General features: G+C 36.8%; 2 protein-coding genes across 2 annotated transcripts; both read right to left on the bottom strand.

Moving 5' to 3' along the window:
* Positions 1 to 1,170: 1,170 nt before the first annotated feature.
* On the bottom strand, positions 1,171 to 10,713 carry slc38a7 (solute carrier family 38 member 7). The gene is made up of 12 exons (XM_067437390.1): positions 10,565 to 10,713; positions 8,052 to 8,482; positions 7,275 to 7,328; positions 6,425 to 6,569; positions 6,195 to 6,342; positions 5,923 to 6,021; positions 5,786 to 5,843; positions 4,286 to 4,400; positions 4,033 to 4,180; positions 3,746 to 3,945; positions 3,605 to 3,656; positions 1,171 to 2,241 (listed from the first exon to the last, which is right to left on the bottom strand). The coding sequence occupies exons 2-12, from the start codon at positions 8,313 to 8,315 to the stop codon at positions 2,133 to 2,135; spliced, it is 1,392 nt and encodes a 463-aa protein (XP_067293491.1). The 5' UTR covers positions 8,316 to 8,482; positions 10,565 to 10,713; the 3' UTR covers positions 1,171 to 2,132.
* Positions 10,714 to 11,600: 887 nt separating this feature from the next.
* got2b (glutamic-oxaloacetic transaminase 2b, mitochondrial) lies at positions 11,601 to 21,746 on the bottom strand. Its single transcript, XM_067437389.1, has 10 exons — positions 21,576 to 21,746; positions 19,587 to 19,743; positions 18,751 to 18,879; positions 18,572 to 18,631; positions 18,211 to 18,372; positions 17,182 to 17,286; positions 15,320 to 15,470; positions 12,419 to 12,584; positions 12,168 to 12,318; positions 11,601 to 12,042 (listed from the first exon to the last, which is right to left on the bottom strand). Exons 1-10 carry the CDS (start codon positions 21,662 to 21,664, stop codon positions 11,920 to 11,922), a joined length of 1,293 nt encoding a protein of 430 aa, XP_067293490.1. The 5' UTR covers positions 21,665 to 21,746; the 3' UTR covers positions 11,601 to 11,919.
* Between the last annotated feature and the right edge of the window lie 1,237 nt (positions 21,747 to 22,983).

Genomic DNA, 22,983 nt, shown 5'->3' with positions numbered 1-22,983 from the left:
TTAAACATTCGCCGTATCCGGTCGGCTAAACTCGGAACACATCTTCCCTTTTTAAGAATAACTTCAGTGCCGTTCTTTGTACTTTTCTCTGAGAAAAGTTTAACTCCAAGTCTTCCAGAGTCGCGGTCAAAGCTGATTCGAAAGACCGCCGTTCACCAGTTTCTGTGTTTACTAGAAGCATGCAAACAACTCGGCCGTCGTCATTATGGCCCCGCCCACCGACTCTATACACGATGTGATTGGCCCGGCAAGAGTTAGGCGAATACAGCTCAGAAGGGCATTGAGAGTTGCTAGACGACACTCGCAAACAGATTAAATTAGCTGCCGCTAGGGTGCGTCTAGACTTCTAGGCTAAGTGTATGTAAGATTGTGGCCAAAACTGGTACTGCAATCACTTTCAAATGACTGTAGAGCGGTGCATCCCCTTTCCCCCTCCCCCCTGGCTTGATGTTGCCAGATAGGCTGCAGGATCCAGCAGGGACATTTGTAGTGGTAACTAGAGCAGAGCTGGCAACCCGGATGCAGAAACACCACTGACTATGTGATTGGTCGATAAGTGGAGGGTGGAGCTTCAGGCCAAAACACATGTCAACATCAACATCAGTCAAGGGCTATCCTGGCCCTACTACTGTTGTCAGTGATATATTAAGTGTTTGAAATTAACATGATTTCTTAATGTCTAGTGACATACTAGGGCCATTTTATGATTAATTGAAATACATATCTTACATAGTTCTTTTAACTTCTTTTTTTAACGGAATGTCATGAAGTTTAACAAGATTTATAATTCAGCAATCCAAACTGACCAAGCATGGTCAGCAAAGATGTATAGAAACAAACAAAATAAGTCTCTTGGATATACTCTGTAGTTGGTCCTTTTGACCACAAAGTCTATCATTCAAAACATAATACATCTAATATTTCATCTTAATGTGTTGCAGAAGAAACTTGAAAAGAAAAATCACAATTTTCTGCCCCAAATTCCACGAATAAGCCTTTAGATGTACTTTGAGTAACTATAGTATAAACTTTGGACTAATTTAAACCAAGCCTTCATTATTTCGGCAACCATTTACATTGTCTGTGTATTTAAATGTATCAAATGCATAAGAATTTAACAGCATCTTGCAGTTGAAAAAAAAAGAAAAAAGAGAGAGCACAACAGCAGTATAACGTGGAAATCCCTTTAGTGATTGCATGGAAACCGTAAACGTATAATAAATGATTGTGGAAAACATGCATGGTAGTGTTTCTGATTAAATCCATGAGATATGACATCATAATTTTCCCAATGCAGACACAATTGTCAACTGGACCATGTGGTGCAAAACCAGCACACTAATGTGACTCGAGCAATTAAATGTTTAGAGAATGGATCAAAGGAATATACAAGTGAAATGCCAATGTTCAGTACCAATGATTGCCTCCTAAAACCCTCATTCAAGTATCAGTGAACTCATAAAACCAGAGATTGTTGTATCCCTGGCCAAAACAACTACTTAATGAAAAACACATTTAGAAAATCTAGCTAAAACAACAACAATGCATCAAAATCTTTCATCTTAAATAATTGTCACTTTCAGTCTAAAGTGTATTAGTCTGCCCAGATCTTATAGAACTATAGAGTTACGTGTTTGGCAGTGCAAGTCATCAAGCAAAACAAAGTTTGCAATACGATTTTAAGGGTAAACATTACGAACACTGGCCATATTTGCAATGTCAAGTATGTAAGGCCTTCATACAAATCAGTTTCTTAAAAAATATATACAATAAAAAGGGAAAGAGCAAAAATTTACATTTCAAAAGAAATAGAAAATATTTGGAAGATCTAAAATCGTAGGATTTAACACAAATGTCCACATCCATTCAGAATAGAGAAGTATAGCGTCCTTTATAGGGGTCCTCCATTCACAAACAGCCAGAGCAGAGAGGTTGATGTTGCATGCTGGTGGTTGATCCACTACATCAAGAGGTACAGATTTCTGCAGGACTGCATGCTTTACAATATGAGACATTTTAAACAGTCCTCTGAAGATTTAATAGAGGTCAGTGGTACACATGATTTAGACAGTCTTCATTCCCATGTTTTAACTGTTCAAATCCCAATATTCATGAGGTCACAACAAACTTCCCTATGGGCTGTTAATGATATCTTTGTAGATAGCATTCGCGGTGGTCTGGCCGAAGATAAATGTGCCAATCGTAACCATGACAACTCCATAAGCCACCATTGCATTCCAACTAGAGAGAAATAATAAGGTTATCAGTTTTATCATTTGATACACAAATCTTTAGGCATTGCTGAATATTGTTTAAAGGGTTAGTTCTCCTAAAGATGATAATACTCTCATCATTTACTCACCCTCATATTGATGCCAATATTACACCAATTATTAAGACAATAATACCTTTTGTTCATATTTTAAACACAAATTAAGACATTTTTAATAAAACCTGAGAGATTTCTGTCCCTCCATTGAAAGCCCCTTTCACCAAAACATTGATACTTCAAAAAGTTTGTAGATTGAAACACTAATCTATATAAATCGAGCAGTTTAATTCAAGTCTTCTAAAAAGACAAATCGATTTATATGACAAACATATCTAATTTAGGCATTTATTCACATATAAACATTGATAGCACATCAAATATGGTAAAAATAAGCTCAAAGTCAAGCAAGCAAGAAGGGAAGTATGTTTGATCTTCCGTGAAACCCACTCTTGAAAAAAAAGAACGCTGTTGTGTTTACAACTGTGACAATGAGAGCTTATTAGGATCAACTAAAAGCATAAAGATTGTGAAGTATGTCAAGTTTGTAAGGGTTTGTAGGGACATCAATGTTATATTTTTATGCCCCTAAACATGACACGGAACAATACAAACTGTGAATGGTTGCTTTACATGTCAGTCAGATGACCTTTTGGGCAGTCCTTCGTCAATGAAAGCTGCGATAGAGCCCAGAACTTCTGCCGTCATGTCTGAAGATCTGGCTATGCGAGACTAGTGTGTGTGTAGTTTAAATGGATTACTTTTACAATCTCTTTACAAACATTTAGAGAAATAGTCGTTCATTTTGAGTTACAGAAATCCCTCAGGGTTCATTAAAGGTGCAGTGTGTAGTATTTATAAGGATCTATTGACAGAAACGCAATATAATATACATAACTGTTTTCAGTGGTGTATAAAGACCATAATGTAATGTACCGTTGTTTTTATTACCTTAGAATGAACCATTTCTATCTCCATACACCGCAGACATTGAAATTACCGTTTTGCACCACCATGTCTCTACAGTAGCCCTAAACCAACAAACTGCTCTACAGAGTGCTAGTCACTCTGCGGTCTCAGATGATGACATCTTTGTCCTGTGTTGGCCCCCGTAACTTCTCTATCCGATTCGAAAGGGAGGGGTGAGCGTTTGATGATTGCAATTCACAACCTCTCCACTAGATGCCGCTAAAATTCACACACTGCACCTATAAAAATCTCTTCCTTTCTTTTTCTAAAATGAACAGAAGTCATATAGGGAGGGATTGGAACAACAGGAGGGTGAGTAATTAAAGACAGATTATTTTTCATTTAAGAAGTAATAAATTAATTTACCTGGCTGATCTGACATCATGCTCTGAAAGCTTTGCCTGAATCAAACACAACCCTATAGACAAACATTAGAAGAATGAATATGGTCACTATTTGGAAAGAAAATTATGAGATGCAAGCCAAAGAACATTGTAATTTTAATACCTGGAAAAACAAAAATGAAGCACGCAGCCAAACCACCAATTAGTGAAATGACTCGTCCAATATCAGGAATGAAGAGAGCAAGAATTAGTGTGAGAAAAAACCAGACGAGTGTCTGCAGTATCCTCCGTCTCTGTTCCTTAGCCACATCTGTCTCCACCTCCTCTCCTTTAAAACGCAGCCACAAACCTTCCAGAACTGCCCTAAATCACACACAAATGCACATCCTTTTAGATTGACTATATGCATCTTTCATTGACAGACATCTATTGACCATGAAAGCCTGTTACCTTCCACAAAAGTGCAGAATTGGATATGAGGTAACAACACAGATGATGATGAAGGCTCGAGCAATGGCCACCGCAACATCATTAGATGGATATGACATTAATACATCCTGGCTCACGCTTGAGCCGAATGACAGGAAGCCACAGACGCCTGTGGAAATGAACAAGCCCAAAGCTTATACAACCAGTTCATATTAGATCTCTTGATCTGCCTGCTTTATCATTAGAATATTCCTGAAAATTCACTTTCACACACCTGTGCCTGTATACACAAAGAGGCAGATGATCATGCTGACTGTAACAACTGCCCACCAAGGCCGGATTTCTGGCTTCTTCATGCTGTTGAAAACAGGAACGCTGCTGACATGACACTAAGGAAAGAAGAAGAAAAAAAAAAGAGTGTGGAGAAAATGATGAGTTGCAAGATTTCAAAAGTAGAATTAATTCAGACATTTTTTTTTAAAGCAGCACTAGGTAACTTTTCAACCTTCATAATATGGACTCGTGTGATGATACATCGACTTACAATAGGTTGAATGACACGTCTGCCATAGCTTGACGGGGTCTGTATAATTTTTAATCGTACTTTTAAACTTTTAAACTAACCCGAGAACAAAAAGGACTACAAAATTCGACTGCTTTACGTCACTTACACCAACACCCACACTTCCTTAAATTTGGACGTGCGAGCCCTACTTTGTTCGTCGGATAATATAGTCATGTCCGAAGCAGCACAGACAAATAAAAAAGAAAAGGTTTTGTTGGAGGAAAGCAATAAGAGGAAATGAAAAAGTGATGGGATTAAAGACAGGACGAGGATCAACATGTGACCAGCGTTTGCTCGTCGGCGTGAGCTGAAGGAGGCGTGCCCGACCGATGCTGACATGCTTGTTACGGTGAGCTACCACTCAAACATTGAACTGAAGTATCATATAGATTCTGTAAAACGGTAACCAATAGACTACTATAATGACGCTGGCTTGTAAATGTGAGCATCGTGATTATTTGGCGTTTGAAAAAAATAAAACCCATGAAATTATATTCATATGACATGCTGAAGCAAATGCCACTGACTGTACCTGGGATGAAGACATTTCACACGCGACGCCGAAGAACACCTGAACACTGCGGAGGAGTTCATATGCAGGTTAACGTTAACTGTTAGTGCTGCACCAACCCGCGGGCCGCTTTCATGAAGTTATTTGGCCCGCCCACACTACTGTATATATTTTTACAACCCGCCCCACACCCGCGACCATTAAATAGACATATTCCGCGGATTATGAGACGACCCGCGCATCACTAGTTCAGGGCTATCAGGGTTGTCATGTCAACAAATGCACGCGCGATGGCATCCCCTGTTGTAGGATGACAGAGCTTACGACAGTAGTAGAGGACGTTATTTTTTCCCAACTGTAGCGGGACCCCGAGAGCAAAAGTTACCAAGTGCTGCTTTGAAGAAATAGCACACCTGTTTTTATTAAGACTTAATATTATATGCTTCTTGACCACCATATCAGCATAATATAATGATTTCTGAAGGACCATGTGACACTAAAGACTGGAGTAATGATGCTGAAAATTCAGCCTTGCCATCACTCGAATTAAGTCATTTTAAATTTTAATAATATTTCATATTACTGGTTTTGCTGCATTTTTTATTAAATAAACACAGCCATTGTGAGCAAGAGACTTTTCAAAAAATGAAAGAAAAAAAATGAATATTTTTTTTTAATAGTAAAGTCTACTTAGATACCTGAAAACCAAAGCAGATTGTAGGCATGGCATTGAACACGTCGGTCCAGGATGCAGGGCTGAAAGACACCAACATTATAATTATAATATTGATCGCAATTTCTTCTGTACTATACTATACAAAAATGTACTTCTGACCTGATTGGGATGATTCCTGGAGAAACTTCTTTGTCAGGCCAGATGTATTTGATGATGACGATGATTGTCACATACCAGGTGCCGATAACACTCAGGGTGCTACAGATTAATCGGTACAAATAAGCATGAATGATTTAACAAGGAAACACTGAGGGACATTTTAAATAATCAAGTGGAATTAGAAAATTTGGAATCATCATAGTTCAGTTGTGATATAACACTGCATAAAACAAAACCACACAGTTAGGCAACACGAAAAAAGATGTTTCTACCTGGCATACTTCTGGAAGCCAATCTCTTTGGGTATGGACAGAGGCAGAATGATCAGCACTGAGGTCAAAGTGATGGTGAACTTACGATCTGTGTACCATTGCGAAACAATCATCGTCTCATCCGACTCATGATTTATTGCACCAATCACTGCAGCAAGAAAGATAGAAAATCATCAGACAACACTATTCAGACTATTTTGACATATCCGTTTATATGTGAACATACTTACACTTGTCCAACTGATCTCCAATAATAATAAGGAAGGCTATGCAGGTGCCAAAGGTGTAAACAGCAATGGCCAGCTCACATATGACACCGAGAACCTTCCCACACACAGCACGAATCACCTCCTGATATGTTGTTTCATTGCTCACCTAAAAAATAAAGAAAAATAGAAGTATGGGGTGTTAGCATAGTGTTACCCAGTGGATCTCAGCCTTTTTCAGTAATTCTACCGTGCCCCATTGTCAGTGTTTTGTGAATTTCATGATTTGTGTAATTAATTAATTGATGAATTAATTGAACAGAAACACATTGTGCCCTTTATTTAGAAAACTCAAATACACTACCCATAAAAAGTTTGGGGTTGGTAAGATTTTTTCAATGTTTTTTTTTTAATCAAATGTATTTATTTAATCAAAAACAGTAAAATATTATTACAAATAAAATAACTTTATTTTATTTTAATATACAGAATTTTAAAGTGCAATATATTCCTGTGATGGCAAAGCTCAATATTTTTGCATCATTGCTCCAGTCTTCAGTGTCACATGATCCATCAGAAATCATTCTAATATGTTTACTTGTTGAAACATTTCTCATCATTATCTATTTTGAAAATTATTGTCCTGTTTAATATTTTTTGGAATTTATGATTTTTTTACTTCCAGATTCTTTAATGAATAGAAAGTTCAAAAGAACGGCATTTATTTGAAATCTTTAGTGACATTATAAATGTCTTTACTGTCACTTTTAATCAATGTAATGCATCTTTGCTGAATAAAAGTATAATTTTCTTTAAAAGAATCTACACAGAAGGTCATTTCCTCTTGATGTGTCAGATACAGATATTTGCTTACCTGAGAACAATAAGCCAAGATCACCAGCCCAGTGATGATGAAGACCATCATGCACTGCAAAAGAACAAGGCAAACTTTGAATTTCACAACATTTAATTTCAAAAGGACAGAGAGCTCTACTTTAAAGGGTTAGTTCACTCAAAATGAAATGGATGTCATTAATGACTCACCCTAACGTCGTTCCACACCCTTAAGACCTCCGTTCATCTTCGGAACACAGTTTAAGATATTTTATATTTAGTCCGAGAGCTTTTCTGTTCCTTCAGTGAAAGTGTTGTTTTCCATCCATGATTCATGATTCGGATCGCCAATGTCACATGATTTCAGCAGTTTGGCAGTTTGACACCTGATCCGAATCATGAATTAATACGCTGATTCATGACCGTTTGAATGAGGTTTAAAAAAAACGTAGAAGAGAATAACTGAATAAGTTTTTGTTATTTTTGGACCGAAATGTATTTTCGATGCTTCAAGAGATTCTAATTAACCCACTGATGTCACATATGGACAACTTTGATTATGTTTTCCTTTGATTATTACCTTTCTGGACATGGACAGTATAGTGTGCATACACTTTTATCGAAGGAACAGAAACACTCTCGGACTAAATACAAAATATCTTAAACTGTGTTCCTTAGATGAACGGAGGTCTTATGGGTGTGGAACATTTGGGTGAGTCATTAATGACATAAATATGATTTTTGGGTGAACTAACCCTTTAAGTGAACACTTTATGGTTTCATGTTTTATTTACAATAGCCCATAAATCTATCTTACCATTTGAAGGGTCACTCCGGCTGTGACGCCTCCAGCCATGTTGAAAGCAGCAGGAAAATTCAGAAGTCCAGCTCCCAGAGCAGCATTCACCACAATAAAAACAGCCCCAAGGGTAGATGTCCCTCCTCTTCTGTTGTCTGATTGGTTAGGCAGTTGGATGGAGTCCACGCTGGGACTCTGCAGCAGCCATGCCCTTTCACCAGCATCCTCACTGTAGCCCCAATCACCCACTTCACTGTTAATCGCCCTGTCTGCCCTTGACATGACGCTTGCTTTTCTCACACACCCTCAGATAAACTTACAAGGACACCATAGGGTAAAAGCAGAGGAAAACACACTTGTGCTGTCAGTCAGAGACGCCACCATTGAGGGGAAAAGGTCCTCCACATTCCATGCAGTCACAGAGAGTTGTGTATTGTGTTCGATTTCATCTGTGAGCAAAGAGGGAGAAAATCACATGGTAGTTTTTAAAAATTGACTAAACAGTTTATGAGCATCATAAAAATACATAAGTCTGGGAGTCAGAGGACAGAAATCGATTTCTCAGCTGATCAAAAGTCTGATATAATATTACAATTTAAAATAACTGTTTTCTATTTTAATGTATTTTAAAATGTTATTTATTTTCTGGGATGAACAAGATGATTTTCAGCAGTCTTTACGCCAGTCTTCAGTCACATATATTTTATCATGTCTTACAATTCTAACACATTTAACACAATTATACTGTTGGAAACTCAGAAATGAAGACCAGGAGAACTTGAGTATATCTTTCGGGCAGGCGTTACTCTTTATTGAGAAACACGTGCCGTCGTGGCTGCAGTCGTCCAAGTCTAATTCTAAACAGTATACGTTGTAATTTATCCACATTTTAGTGTGATCAGTAGAGGAGAAGACAATCTAAACAAAGGAATGCAAATGTTATGTAGGTAAAAGGGACACACCATTTCAGAGTCACCAGTCCTAATCCTATCATCATAACAGCGCCCATCAATGCATAGATGCAAATCAAATCACTCTGACATTGCTGCTTATACCTTAACATTATCAGCGACAAACTAATCACTCTGACACTATTGCACATTATCAGAAACTAAAGCACAACTGTGCTCTGAACTTGTTATGCTAAATGATCAGGAAGTGCATAAAGACTGATTAGCTTGATCTCGTTAGAATGTAGTCACTCTGTACCTCAAAACTGTAAAACATTATGTACATAAACTGTTTGTATACTATTACATTTGGAACCTTGATATAACAATTTATAAATTTGTAATCCCACAATACAAATGGACATTTCCTTGAAAGACATTCCCCCCCCCCCCCCTTTTGTGATAACACTCCCCACCAACACATAAAAAAACATGATTAACAATAACCAATAAGTATATAATTAGACACTTTTACATATGAAAAAAACTATACATATATACACATATGTGTATACTATATGTATGTGTATTATATAATAATAATAATATAATAATAATAAATAATTAATAAGTAAATAAATAAAATAGTGCATTCCTTTATTTGATTTCATATTATTTGATTTTAGAGGTGCCCATGTTTTTTCAAAATGTATGCTTTTGCTCTTAATGTCATATTATCTTCTCCATCGAGTGTAATTTAGAAACTACAAACTAGATCTAACCAATCATTTAAAAATCAGTTGAAATCATTATATGCCGATTTGCTTCTCAAGAAAAAATTTTTTTAAATTAGAAAGTACAGCATTTATTTGAAATAGAAATAGTTCCATTATAAATGTCTTTACTGTGACTTGAGAAATTGAATGTATTCTTGCTTTTCCCCAGTCTTTTTAAATTGTAACGTTAGTGTTGCTTTTGACTGACAGATCTGTCCTGTCTGACAGATATTTTGCTTACTCGAGAACCATTCGCAAAGATCACCAGTCCACATGGTAGTTTTGATGACACACTGGTTTGCACTTTAGTTTAGGGGACAAGTCTGGGAGTCACGAGACATTCGGTAATTGTATTTCTCAGCTGATCAGTAAGAGGAAATCTCAGACAAGCGATGAGGAAATGAAACATGCTGTCCACAAGAAAAAGAATGCCTATATTTAACAGCTGATATAGCATATCGATTTTGGATTATTTCATGAAATGTCTGACCTAAATGTCCGAGGACAAAGAAAAGACAGTGGTGTTGTTTGATATTATAGCAGCGACATTACCACACACTGCAATGTGATTATCCTTAACCATCATTATCATTGACTATTAGATTCAATCAAAACATCAGGCCGAGACAAGGCAACTGACATCGATCAAACAAACACTATACTCTTAATAGACACGACTTCATTTAATCATAACATTACACTAAATTAGCTCCACGTTAACTACAAATCAGAGGGCAAAAACAAATTAGAAAGGCACAAAACATTCAATGACACCCAAACACTCACGCGACTCACAATACACTGAATGTGTTTAGCTAATAAACTCTCCAGGTATAAAGATGATGTGATGAAACAGATGTCCCACCTCTCGTGTATGTTCTTCGCTAATCCCGCTCCGTGATGAAGAGCATACGTTAGATGAGATGTTTTCCAGCGAGGAACTAAAATAGAGATTAGGTTGCTCTGTCTCCTGAAATCGGTTGTGCTGACACAGAAAATGTCACATGACGCATTCAGCGCATTATGGGTAATGTAGTCGATTCCATTGTTAATAATCGATTTTACCTCGTCAAACTTAATTTTAAAAAAAGCTGTCCCCTGATAAAGATACTGTTTGGGCCTTCGTGTTCACTAGCTGTGAATCTGATTCGAGACAATATGTATTGTTATTTACTATAAGTTATAAAGCGCTATATACTATATAACGGTGACTTGTTGACTTAATGTTGAGGATGAATATGCCCCCAACCTTTTTGGGAAGACATTTAAAAAAAATCTTGTTACAGTAAGATGTTTATAGTAAATATTTTCTGACAAATTTATTTTTCTATCAACAGTGATATAAGTGCATGTTTAATGTATGCAAAGCCCCTATCTGCTTATTTTATCTGTAAAGATTTGAAATAAAATCAGGATACTTATCTAAGTTTTAACACAAATTGTAGTGTGAACTGCATGTTGACCATTAATCTGTAAACTAGTGATCAAATAATAATAATAAAGATCAAACAAACATTTATGGGCAACCTGCATTTATCAGCTTACAAAATACATTTTTTTTACCGTTTAACCATGGCATTTGTGGTAAAACTGTAGTTAGATAAATGGTAACAAATTAGCCACAAAAACACCCACACATGGTTACTACTGTTTTACTATAATAAAACCATGATTTATATTCATAAGGGATGATCTGTAATTTAATGTAATTTCTGTAATGAATTTAAATTTGAACAGATTAGTAACTGAATTCAGATTTTTCTACATTGATACTGATCTGATATACAGGTTTTACTGTCTATATGTGGTTAATGCAAATAACTTTATTCTGTCCTTGATTGTCCTATTCTGGCTGTCCTTGACTGTCCTATTCTGTCAATGATGAAAATCACAGAAAACAATTAAATGGACACAATAGCCTTTATTATTATTGTTGTTGTTCATTTTACTTCACTCACACAATAAATAAAGTTCATACAGAATTGAACAGGATGAAAAATGTTCTCAAATGTGCTTATTAGTAACACAACCACACAATAACCTGTGAGATGATTTATAGGTTACTGTTAGACACTTTGATGACATGTTCAGGATCCATGTTGACCTAGAAAAACAGCCAAATGAAGTGAAGCCGAGATCGGAGTCCAAAAGAGGAATATTGGGGTGGACTAACAGAAATGGGACCAGTAAACAAGTCTCCTGTCTCAGAATCATTTTGGTCTACTTAGTGACCTGATGAATGGCATGTGCCAGGTACCCCACATTTCCAGAGGTCACACCGGCAACACTGATACGGCCATCTTTAGTCATGTAAACAGAAAACTCCTTTGTCAGACGTTCCACCTGAAATACAATAGTCTCCGACTATTAGATCTTATAGCAAAATACAACTATATAATAAACATTTAGTTAAACACACTACATTTAGTTAAAAATATGCTAGTTCTTAAGTATGTAAAGGGTTGTACCTGCTCAGGTTTGAGTCCAGTGAAGCAGAACATGCCGATTTGGTCAGTCACGTGTTGCCAGTTATGAGTGGAGCCCTCCTTTTGCAGATTAGTCACCAGCATTTCTCTCATTTTAATGATACGGTCGGCCATATCCTTCACCTCCCCCAGCCTATAGGGATACATTTATGTGTTTATATATATAAAAAAAAAAAAACAAAAAAAAAAAACATTATGTTCCTCTTTGTAGGGAGTATGCAAGCATGTCTCACCATATAGACCGTAGCTCTGGTGTTGTGAGGATTGTGGAAGCGATGCGTGCTCCATTCATGGGTGGGTTAGAGTAAATGGGGCGAATCAGGATTTTCAGCTGAGACTCCACCCTTTTAGCCTCCTCAGCATCTGCGCACACCACTGTAAACCCTCCAACCCGCTCACCTACAATACAAACGTGCCATTATGATTGTGTAGTTTAACCAATTGAAGACATGTATAATGTTACAAAAGCTTTCCATTTCAAATCAGTGCTGTTGTTTTTAACTCTTGTGATAGAAATATATTTAATAATGGCCTCAGAAGGGGTAAAAATGGTATTTTCCACATGAAATATACAGAAAAATGCCGACTAAGGATGCTCAGGTCAAAGACCATCTAGATTTACCCAAAAAGTGCTTAACACAGTAGAACCAACAGTCATATGATTAGCTTAGATCACTGCAAACCAATCACCAGAACAAAGCACAGCGAAGACTCACGAGCACACTTATTCTGTAATCATTTACTCATCCTCAACTCGTTCCAAACCTGTATGAGTTTCTTTGTTCTGCTGAACACAAAAGAAAATATTTTGAAGAATGTTTGTAACTGAACAAATAATGGACCTCATTGATTTCCATAGTATTTTTTCCCCCACTGTTTGTTTACCCACATTCTTCAAAATATATTTGTGTTCAGCAGAACAAAGAAACTCATACAGGTTTCGAACAACTTTAGTAAATGATGGCATAATTTTTATTCCTATACTATTCCTTTAATCCAAATATTTTGATCCAATCCACAAATTAGTTTGAAGAACCAAATTAGCCAAAGAAGGTCAAATCATCTCAGATGAATTAAGCGAGGTACAAAGAACGGACCCCTGGAGTCTCTCTTGGTTGTTATGACCAGTGTGCCCCCGGCTGTGAATATTCTATTCCTGCATAGAGCACCTTGGGAGTCATGTCTGGTATATGCTGCACAGAGAACATAGGGACTGTCAGAGTACCACAGCAGGGACTGTGATAGTGCTGGAAGACTATAGACCTGCAATCAAGGCGAGGCTGTAATGCTTAGTTACTTAGTATTAATGATCCTGTGTTGGACCAGTGTATACCTGAGAAGGGCGGTGAGAGTGTATAGAGCCTAAAGACCTGTGTGCTTATTTACGTCTATGGTATTTGTTGTATTTTATATTATTATTATATTCTATTCAGGATAAGAATTATTCAGAAGGTACTTTAGTATTGTAATTGTCAGCGGTGCAGTCAGTAGGTATTGAGAAGAATGTCCACAACACTATCCATCAAATAATTCTGAGCGGGAATGTTAAAGTTTCCATAAAAATAATTTTTATGGAATAAATAATTCCTGGTTTAATTCAAGTTCTGTCTGTGAAACCAGGCCATTAAGTGTTATTGTCTGGCCTAAATGGTCATTAGATTTTTCACAGGGTGATATCAGCAGCCATATCCCCCTGTAGCCCAAGACTGGTTTCCCACTGAAGCTAAACTGGGTTGAGCCTGGTCAGTATCTGGATGGGAGACCAACTGGGAAAACCAGGTAGCTGCTGGTAGAGGTGTTAGTGAGGCAAGCAGGGGTTGCTCACCCTGTGGTCTGTGTGGGTCCTAACACCCCAGTGTAGTGATGGGGACACTATACTCTAACAAGCACCGTCTTTCGGATGAGACGTTAAACCGAGGTCCTGACCCTGTGGTCATTAAAAATCCCAGGATATCCTTAGTAAAAAGAGTAGGGGTGTAACCCTAGCATCCTGGCTAAATTTGCCCATTGCCCTCTGTCCATCATGGCCTCCTAATAATCCCCATACACTGATTGGCTACATCACTCAGTCGCCTCTCCACCAATAAGCTGGTGTGTGTGGTGGGCATTCTGGTGCAATATGGCTGTCGTCGCATTATCCAGGTGGATGCTGCACATTGGTGGTGTTTTCCCCCCTTCTATATGTAAAGCGCTTTGAGTGCCTAGAAAAGCGCTATATAAATGTAATAAATTATTATTATTAGATGATTTTGCTCTGCTATTAGAACAGGCTGTTTCTCGCTAGCTTTGTGTTAACTATCAAAGGGATACATTGTGCTAAACTTTATTGACCGATACATTCTGCATATTTGATATTAATTACACTCATATTATATTAAAGCGACACGGTTAAACTTTTTTAGTTTATTCTTAGCTAAAAACACTTAGTTTTTTCAACAACAAAAAAAAACAAACAAAAAAAATTATATATATATATGTATATATATATATATATATATATATATACACTCATTAATGTATATTTACTTCTTTCAAGTAATAAAGTATTCTCGTTAATATGCCATTGAAAATACATATGGGTGAGGGGTTCGAATGCCGGTCGCCATGTTGCTCCTCCATCTTGAAAGTACATTAGCCAAAGAGGGACATATCCATAAATTCAAGCTTCGCCTTTCACGTTTTAACACTCGATGGCCGTGTCGAATGTGAAAAGGGGGATTGCCATGTTAATCTTGGACTAAATTGGCCACCGTAGGAGTTAAATTGAAATCAGTATTGAGAGGAACAGAAACTATTATTCACTGGATGGTCATATACCTTTTCACCGCTAGATGGGGGAAAATATCACAGTGTAGCTTTAATAGTTCAGTGTCAAGTACCGTGTGTGGATAATGTTTTATTTAAATACATGTTTAATTTGAGAGGGAGGGAGAGAGAGACACCTAATTTTTAATATTACTTAAATTTCACAAATTTAGAATAAAAGGCCAATCAGATACTTCTTAGGTCAGATGATCAAAGATTACAGACATAGATTTGTCATATGAACTGAAAAACACACATACATCAAGACCCAATCTGAGCTGTATATAGGGGTAAAGAAGAAAAGCCTCTGACACACAGAATATACTCACCATAGAGACCCATGTTCTTAGCAAAGGACTGAGACAGGAGGACGTTGTGGCCCTGCTCAATAAAGTATCTTACAGCCCAGGCATCTCGATCAATATCTCCACTAGCAAAGCCCTGGTAAGCCATGTCAAAGAACACCAGAAGTTTCCTCTTCTGTAGAGAAAAATACAGTGGACAACAAGACAGTGAAGCAATGTCCAACTTTAAGGGTTAGTTCACCCAAAAATGAAAATTTGACATTTATTTGCTTACCCCCAGTGCATACATGTAGGTGTCTTTATTTCTTCAGTAGAACACAAATGAAGATTTTTAACTCCAACCGTTGCTTTTTGCCAGTCATATAATCATGTGAATGGGTAACGTTCTATGAGAGCAAAAAAAACATGCTTAGACAACATGCACAAAGAGCCCTGTGGCTCATCACTACCCATTGATATCTTAAGACACAAAATGATCAGTTTGTGTGAGAAATCTAGACGTATTTATATATATATATATATATTTTTATTTACCTCAAATACAAAGCCTGGAACTGGCTTCACTTCCGGTAAGGTCAAAAATACACATACTGGATAGATGCACGTCACTTCTGGTAAGGTCAATACAAACTGATCATTTTATGTCTTAAGATATCAATGTGCCGTTATGAGCCACAGGGCTCTTTGTGCATGTTGTCTAAGCATGTTTTTTTTTTTTTTTTTTTTTAACTCTCATAGAGTTCTAACCCATTCACATGCATTATGACAGGCACCAGAGGTGGACAGTAACTGAGTACTTGAGTACTGTACTTAAGTACACTTTTTGAGTATCTGTACCTTACTTGAGTAAAAAAATTTCTGGAAACTTATGACTTTTACTTCACTACATTTGAAAGACAAATATCATACTTTTTACTCCACTACATTTCTATCTAGGTCGAAAGTCGTTTCTGTAGCAGCTCTGAAAGTCGGAGGATGATTTTTTTCCTTCTTTAAAAGGTTTTTTGGTGTTGTTGTTGCAGACAGTCTATCAGGAATCACTCTTATAGGGTCATAAACATTTTCCCAACTTTTTCAAAAATACAAAAATGTATATGTAAAATATACATTTTTGCTATGAACACTGATCAGTTCATAGCAAAATGGAAGAAGACGGTTCTTAGGCACAAGTGTGTGCACCCATAGCCATACTTTTAAAGTATGTTTAAGTTTGCAAAAAACAAAAAAACTAAAATCAAGATTAGTTTAGTTGGCATACACTTGGTTCATGTCTTATAAAATATTACAAATATAAACGTCTTGGAGAAAGAGAATGGTAAAGTTGGGAGAATATCAGAAGTGTATCAGTGTATTGGATCCGTGCATTCGGCCTTAAAGTGACAGCAGCTTTTTAAAGAGATGCTAGTATGTCGGATGGAGCATCACTGAATGGCTTAAACCATGATGACAGTGTGCATTTATACAACAATAATAAAATAATGCATTGGCATAAAAAAAGGACATTTACTTTTATACTTAAGTACTTTTGAAAACAAATACTTCTGTACTTTTACTTGAGTAAAAATCTGTTTTTACAACTTTCACTTGTAACAGAGTAATATTTGACCAGTAGTACTTTTCCTCAAGTAATAGAGTTGTGTACTTTGTCCACCTATGACTGGCACACAGTAACAGTTGGAGTTAAAAATCTTGCACTGGGGGTAAGCAGATAAACATAACGTTTTCATCTTTGGGGGAACTAACCCTTAAAGACAACAGTCTATAATGTCTTATTCAAACCGGATTAAAAAAAAACATTATGTTTTGCTGTGTCTTTGAAGGAATACCTCTGTAAAGAAAAAAGGAAGGTAAGAAGGTTAAAAACAAAAACAAAAAATGCGTGTAACCTTAATAACGGCCGAGAGCTCCTTCCACTGCTCTGGTCGGGGGTCGACACCAGTGGGGTTATGAGCACAAGCATGGAGCATGATTACGCTGTGCTCTGGAATTTGCTGTAGGTAGAGAAGAAAAAAAAAAAAAACTAAAATTCAGTGCATAGATTCAGTTTAGTAGCCTAATCCTATCAGTGGGGCTTTAACCAAAATTATGTGAAAAACAGAGGCTGACAGATTCTCCCTAAATATATACAACCATTCAAAGGTTGAGTCAGAGTTTTTTTAAAAGAAAAACATGATGCATTTATTTTATCAAATATACAGTAAAAAAAAAATGCTTTTTTTCCCTTTCCGTTTTTGTGCATATTTGAATATGCAATTTATTCCTGTGATGGCAAAGCCTTCAGTGTCACATGATACTTTAGAAATTATTCTAATATGATGATTTGGTGCTCAAGTAACATTTCTTATCACATTTTAAAACAGTCGTGTTGCTTAATTCATAGTTTTCATGTGACGTTACACCTTTATAAGAATGCCTACTTGGAGCGCAAAAAAAGCCATCCTCCATTGCCTGCCAGTTATTTTTACCAAGTTTGTACTAAGTATTAATATCACTAGTAAGGCAGTGATATTAAAAGACAACATACTACATACAGGCAAGAAGATGAACCCAGAATATAAAAGCAAAACAGTTTCTCATCAAGCGTTTTTCCGTAGAAATTGAAGTTGTGTTCATGGGCTTATCAATAGGGTATATACTTAATTTGAACATGTAATATCACTATTTTAGTACATTAAGGCACTTTAAGTTCACACTAAGATTTTAGAGTGTCCTGATTTTTTTAGCGATTTAAATACTTTAGCAGATGCTGTATATGGAGTGCTGTATGATGGATCGCAAGTTGCCAAAACTCAAATTAAATAGTCCTCGCTGAATACAAAAAATTCTTACTGACCCAAAACGTTTGAAGGGTTTCCTGTAGTAATGATAGCCTTGTCAGACTGTATGGGGAAGTGTATGGTGCAGTGTTGGCTCACCGAGATGTCATCAAGCGCTCCACTGAAGTCAAAGCCGCAGGTAGCAGGATCGTAGTAACGGTATGCTTTCAGCTGCATACCAGCGTCACGGAAAATAGGGGTGTGATTTCCCCAGGATGGTTTCGGCAAGTATACATCTTTTGCTGCTGAGTGGAACCGTGACTAACAGAAAAAAGTAAAGAAAGAAGTGCAATACACTATAAACAAACTGTCATACGACATATAAGAGCTCTTTCTAAGATACATAATTCTACTGATAGCCATCTGGCTTTGATGCTAGAAAAATGTCCTTAACATCAAGGTAATAAACACGCGCAGAACATTTGGCTGAAGGGATTAAGAGAACGAATCAATTACACACCAGGAAGTTGGCTCCAACTCTCAAAGAACCAGTGCCTGAGATTGTCTGGACAGTGATGCTCTAAAAGGGAAGAAAAACAGATTGTGTTTTGCAAAATAACATGGTAAATAAAATGATCCAAGATGTAAAAGAAAAAACAAGAATGAAAGACAAAATAGGAACTAGAGAGGCATACTCACCCTCTTGCTTTTGAGAACCTCACTGTCCGGCCCCAGTGCAAGCTCAGCACAAGCCTTATTAAAATCACCCAGACCCCCAATGGGCAGATATTCTTTATCCAGCATCTTAGAGGCAATCAGACCCTCTGCCTAAACAAAAAATGCTTAATTAAAATAACTAAAATAAGTAGTACTAATAATTAGTACTCACTAAATTCATTTAAAAACAAGAATGTTCACAAAATGTCAGAATGACTTTGCAGTTACATAGCTGAGGCTCATGAATGTAATTGGTAGATACAGCTTAAACAGAGACAGCCCCTGAAATCAATGAGTTCAGGGTGACTTTGCAGAAATACAGAAAACCAAATGCACATGTTAACGCACACACCACCCCCTACATTTTGCCAATACCAGTGGCGCAGACTGACACTAATGCAAAAACATCTGCACCCTTGAAAACTCTTGGTCAATTACTGACAAAACTTTTATAAACAATTTTACTCTGTATCAAAGATAACACCAGGGGGCTGTACTATAATGGTAGCTTAACAAAGTATTTTTATTGCATCAGAAGTGTGTCTCTTTGCTAACAGCTGATTTCCAATTTCAGTTTGAGATCTCTTATCCAGAACATAACCCACCCTAGAGCAGGTTAGCCATGAAGCATAAGTTACTATGGCGATGAACACAGCTAAAAGCAAAACCACTTTAATGGTACCCAAGACCCAGGATTGGCACAAAACTAAGCTTAAACAAATCTGGCTAGCCAGCTAAACCGGCTTCATGGTATAGGCCCCTGATTTAATCTCTCCCCTACACTCTCAGGCATGTGATGGCACAGAAAAGGTGCATACCTTGCGGACACAGTTGAGAACAAATGGCTTGCCATTGTCGTCCCTGTATGCCCCCACACCCAGATTCATTTTCTTAGAGTTTGAGTCACGTTTGAAGGCCTCCGTCACCCCCAGGATGGGATCAGGTGGTCCCATCTGCACCTCAGTCCACCATGAGCTAAAATAAAAACATAGCATAACATAACATAAAAAAATATATGAGAAAATAGATCATGTTCAATTTCCAACCAAAAATAATGCTATTGAATAACTATTCAGCCTTAGGTGTGGCTATCAAAATGCATGTCGATAATATACCACTTACCCAGCGAATCTACTCCAAATCTGAAACAATATGCAAACCTGACCTAACCAGCCATAATGAAGTAAATTCTCCAACAAATAATATATATATTTGTTTAACTGAAAAAAGACATCAATTAGACATCAAGTCTAAGTGACAAAAAAGGATAGACAATAATGAACATGCACGGTAATGTTATTGTGGCCATTACACATTTTTTGGTGCATTGTTTTATTGCATTTTGTTATAAGAACAAAAAGTTATTAAACTTATTAGGAGGACAACACTTAAGTTTGGTCACTTAACTAAATACCGTGATAAAAGCTTCAGAGATTATCGTGATATGACATTTAATACAGTCACATGCCCTACACAGGGGAGTTAGGGCACTGAAGTGGATAAGGCCCTGACCCCAGCCCCACCCCATTATTGCCTTGCAATAATGGTTACATTACAAAGCAGAAGTTTCTGCATAATTATATTCCAGTAAATTCACTAACTTGCTGCTAAGTAACAATAAAAATTATTAATGCCATGTATTATAGCATCAGTAAGCTCTGCTATCTTTGTATGTGCAGTAAAGTGTGCAATTGAGGACATGCACAGTCCGGAGGAGTCAAAGGCCAGCCCTGGAGTCAAGTTGCAAAAACTCCTACTGAATAGCTAGTGTGTCGAAGTTGTTATTAAGTCTGTGTGTGTTTTTATACAACACTATTAATTGGGATCTGACATTACTAGGGAGCTTTTAAAGATAACACAAAATTGCACGAAAGTTCAATTTATATTGGGCAATAACAAATGTAATACCAGTGTAAAAACTGATAGTAGGCCTCATGACTCTACAGCTCTTTTGTGTTAACTATCAAATACGTGAACATAAGCCTGTTTGTGTGGCATAAGTGGCTGTGTCCCTTTAAGGAAAAACATTATATTGTACTAAAAAAGGGTTAATGATCTTCGTTCATCATCAGTTTTGCTTTGCCCTCCAAGTGCAAAAGGACACAGACTACCATGATTTCTTGACGGAAGAACCCGGAAACAACTGGGCCAATCAGGAAGCTAAACCTGCTTGTTCTACCCAATAAGCGCACAGGAAACCTGTACGTACGGTCTCCTGGTGAGATCAAAAAGAGTTATGCACGCCATTTCGCTTATAAGAATTGTAGTCATTTATCCTTAACACAAGATACAAAAAGTATTTACCAGTATCCATAAGCTCAGTAATGAGTGACGGAAAGCGCTTACCAAAAATGAATCTACAAAACAATGTTCAAATTTTTGCTTTTCGAAATGAAGGTCAGAAGGATGCTGAAGGAGTCTTTTAGTAACGTTAACGTTAGATATGCGCTGAATCTTATCTATTAGTAGCTAAAAATGAATTTGATGGCTTGGGCTTGAATATGATGATAATACAATAAGCCTACAATACAGATATCTGGCAACACCCACATGGTCTAATATCGTAAGCTGCAGTGTATCATTTCACTGCATGAACTCAATGTGAACGGATGTGACTAACGTTATGTGCGCGCGTGATCGTGAGCACAAATCTGATGGAGTGAGTTGAATGAATACTCAATTTATATTATTTCATTGGACAAAAAAAACTGTAATTTTTCCATCCCGACATAAAACTTCAAATTAAAGTAGGCAAATTCAGCATAATGAATTCCCTTCAGATGTTACAGAAAAAGAAAGTTCCTTACCTGGCTCGAATGGGTAGGGCAGCCAACGACGGCGTCGAACTCCCAACAGAGAATATGAGCTTGGTCGTTTTAAGAAGAGCCATTGCCATTGCTGCTGCTGCTGTTTCGGTTAAGATAGTAGCAGTGGTAAGGGGGACGTACGTGCGCGTGGTTGTTAGCGTGCAAGAGTGCGCGTTCATAAAGAAAAGAATCGAGTGACAGCTCCATCTAGAGGTGGATGATGAATACATTGATTAGATTATTACAGAATATTTCTAAAGAAATTTCATGATAAACCATCGTTATTATTTTTTTTAAAAACTGATCAACATCCACAAGCACAGTAAAGTTCATCTCAATATTACAAGTATTTAAACGCATTTGGGTAACATCAAATATAATGTTCTAAATGTGTGTTGCAGATGACAAGGAGTTTAATGTTTATGTGGCACTTTATTAATTTTTGCAACCGTTTAGCATTCAACGTTGTAGGCCTATCAACGTTGTTTCACCGTTGAAACAACAACTGACCTAATTTTAATCAAATTGTGCCGGCTGGGATGGAACAACATCACCTGCAACTCAAGCAAAGACAGAACTTGTGCCGCCTTCACGTGCTATCGGAAATTTGATAATTCCCACTTCTGATGTCGTGATTACAAGCTCATCGCTTTCAAATTTTGAAATGTGCAATTTTTACCAAGGAAACTCGTAAATACGATAATTCCGAGAGCACGCGTGAATGCAGCATTATTCCCAGCCACTCAGACAATTCAGCATAGTTACACCATCCACCACAATAATAAAAGACAGCTAAAAACTCTATGCTTTTACTATTAAATCCTTTCTAGCTTTTACTCTTATGAACAATGTTTGAATCTTTGTATTTTTAGCTCTTCTTGTAGCCTATTTATTGCCTCCTTAAGATGAATCACTTGTATCCAATTATATAAATTAACTGTAGGCCTATTTGTATTTGCCACTGCTATAAATGTAAGCAAAATGTAGTTTATTTGGTTAGATATATTTTCAAAGGTCTGAATATATCTCAACAAACTTGTTATTTATTTATTTTTTATTTTTGACAGCTATGTTGGATCATTTTTTTTTCTAATATTGAGATGAATTTTCTATATTTGATGACTTTTAAGTGAAAACATTTCAAACTATTTTTGACTTTTATCTCTAGCCTATGGGGGGAACAAAACGGAAGGATTTCTAATAATTTATTTTCAAATTAGTTTGTGTTGGACAAACATTAAAAAAACACTTAGTAAATATCCATTTCATTTAAATGGTAGGCTATATTTGATTAAATTAAATTTGACCAACCCGATTACATTTCAGTGCATTAGTCTTTTATGAGTTGGGGCTACACATATATTAGATTAGATTGAAATCCCTCGGTTAAATGTAGTTTTTCTACATT

This window comes from Pseudorasbora parva, chromosome 1, assembly GCF_024679245.1.
Source record: "Pseudorasbora parva isolate DD20220531a chromosome 1, ASM2467924v1, whole genome shotgun sequence".
Lineage (NCBI taxonomy): Eukaryota > Metazoa > Chordata > Actinopteri > Cypriniformes > Gobionidae > Pseudorasbora > Pseudorasbora parva.
The sequence above is the reverse complement of the archived record's forward strand: the minus strand, read 5'-3'. Positions and strand labels throughout refer to the sequence as shown.

Bases quoted from the DNA above. Each gene is read 5' to 3' on its own strand.
- slc38a7 (XM_067437390.1), bottom strand. From the start codon at position 8,315: ATGTCAAGGGCAGACAGGGCGATTAACAGTGAAGTGGGTGATTGGGGC. The intron at 5,844-5,922 runs GTCAGAAGTACA...GGTGTCTTTCAG, and splicing joins CCAGGAATCATCCCAATCAG to CCCTGCATCCTGGACCGACG. The intron at 3,657-3,745 runs GTATTAAAATTA...GTTTGTCTATAG, and splicing joins CTTCATTTTTGTTTTTCCAG to GGTTGTGTTTGATTCAGGCA.
- got2b (XM_067437389.1), bottom strand. From the start codon at position 21,664: ATGGCAATGGCTCTTCTTAAAACGACCAAGCTCATATTCTCTGTTGGG. The intron at 18,880-19,586 runs GTATGCACCTTT...TTTTTTGTTTAG, and splicing joins TTCTCAACTGTGTCCGCAAG to GCAGAGGGTCTGATTGCCTC. The intron at 15,471-17,181 runs GTTACACGCATT...TTTTCTCTACAG, and splicing joins AGCTCTCGGCCGTTATTAAG to AAGAGGAAACTTCTGGTGTT.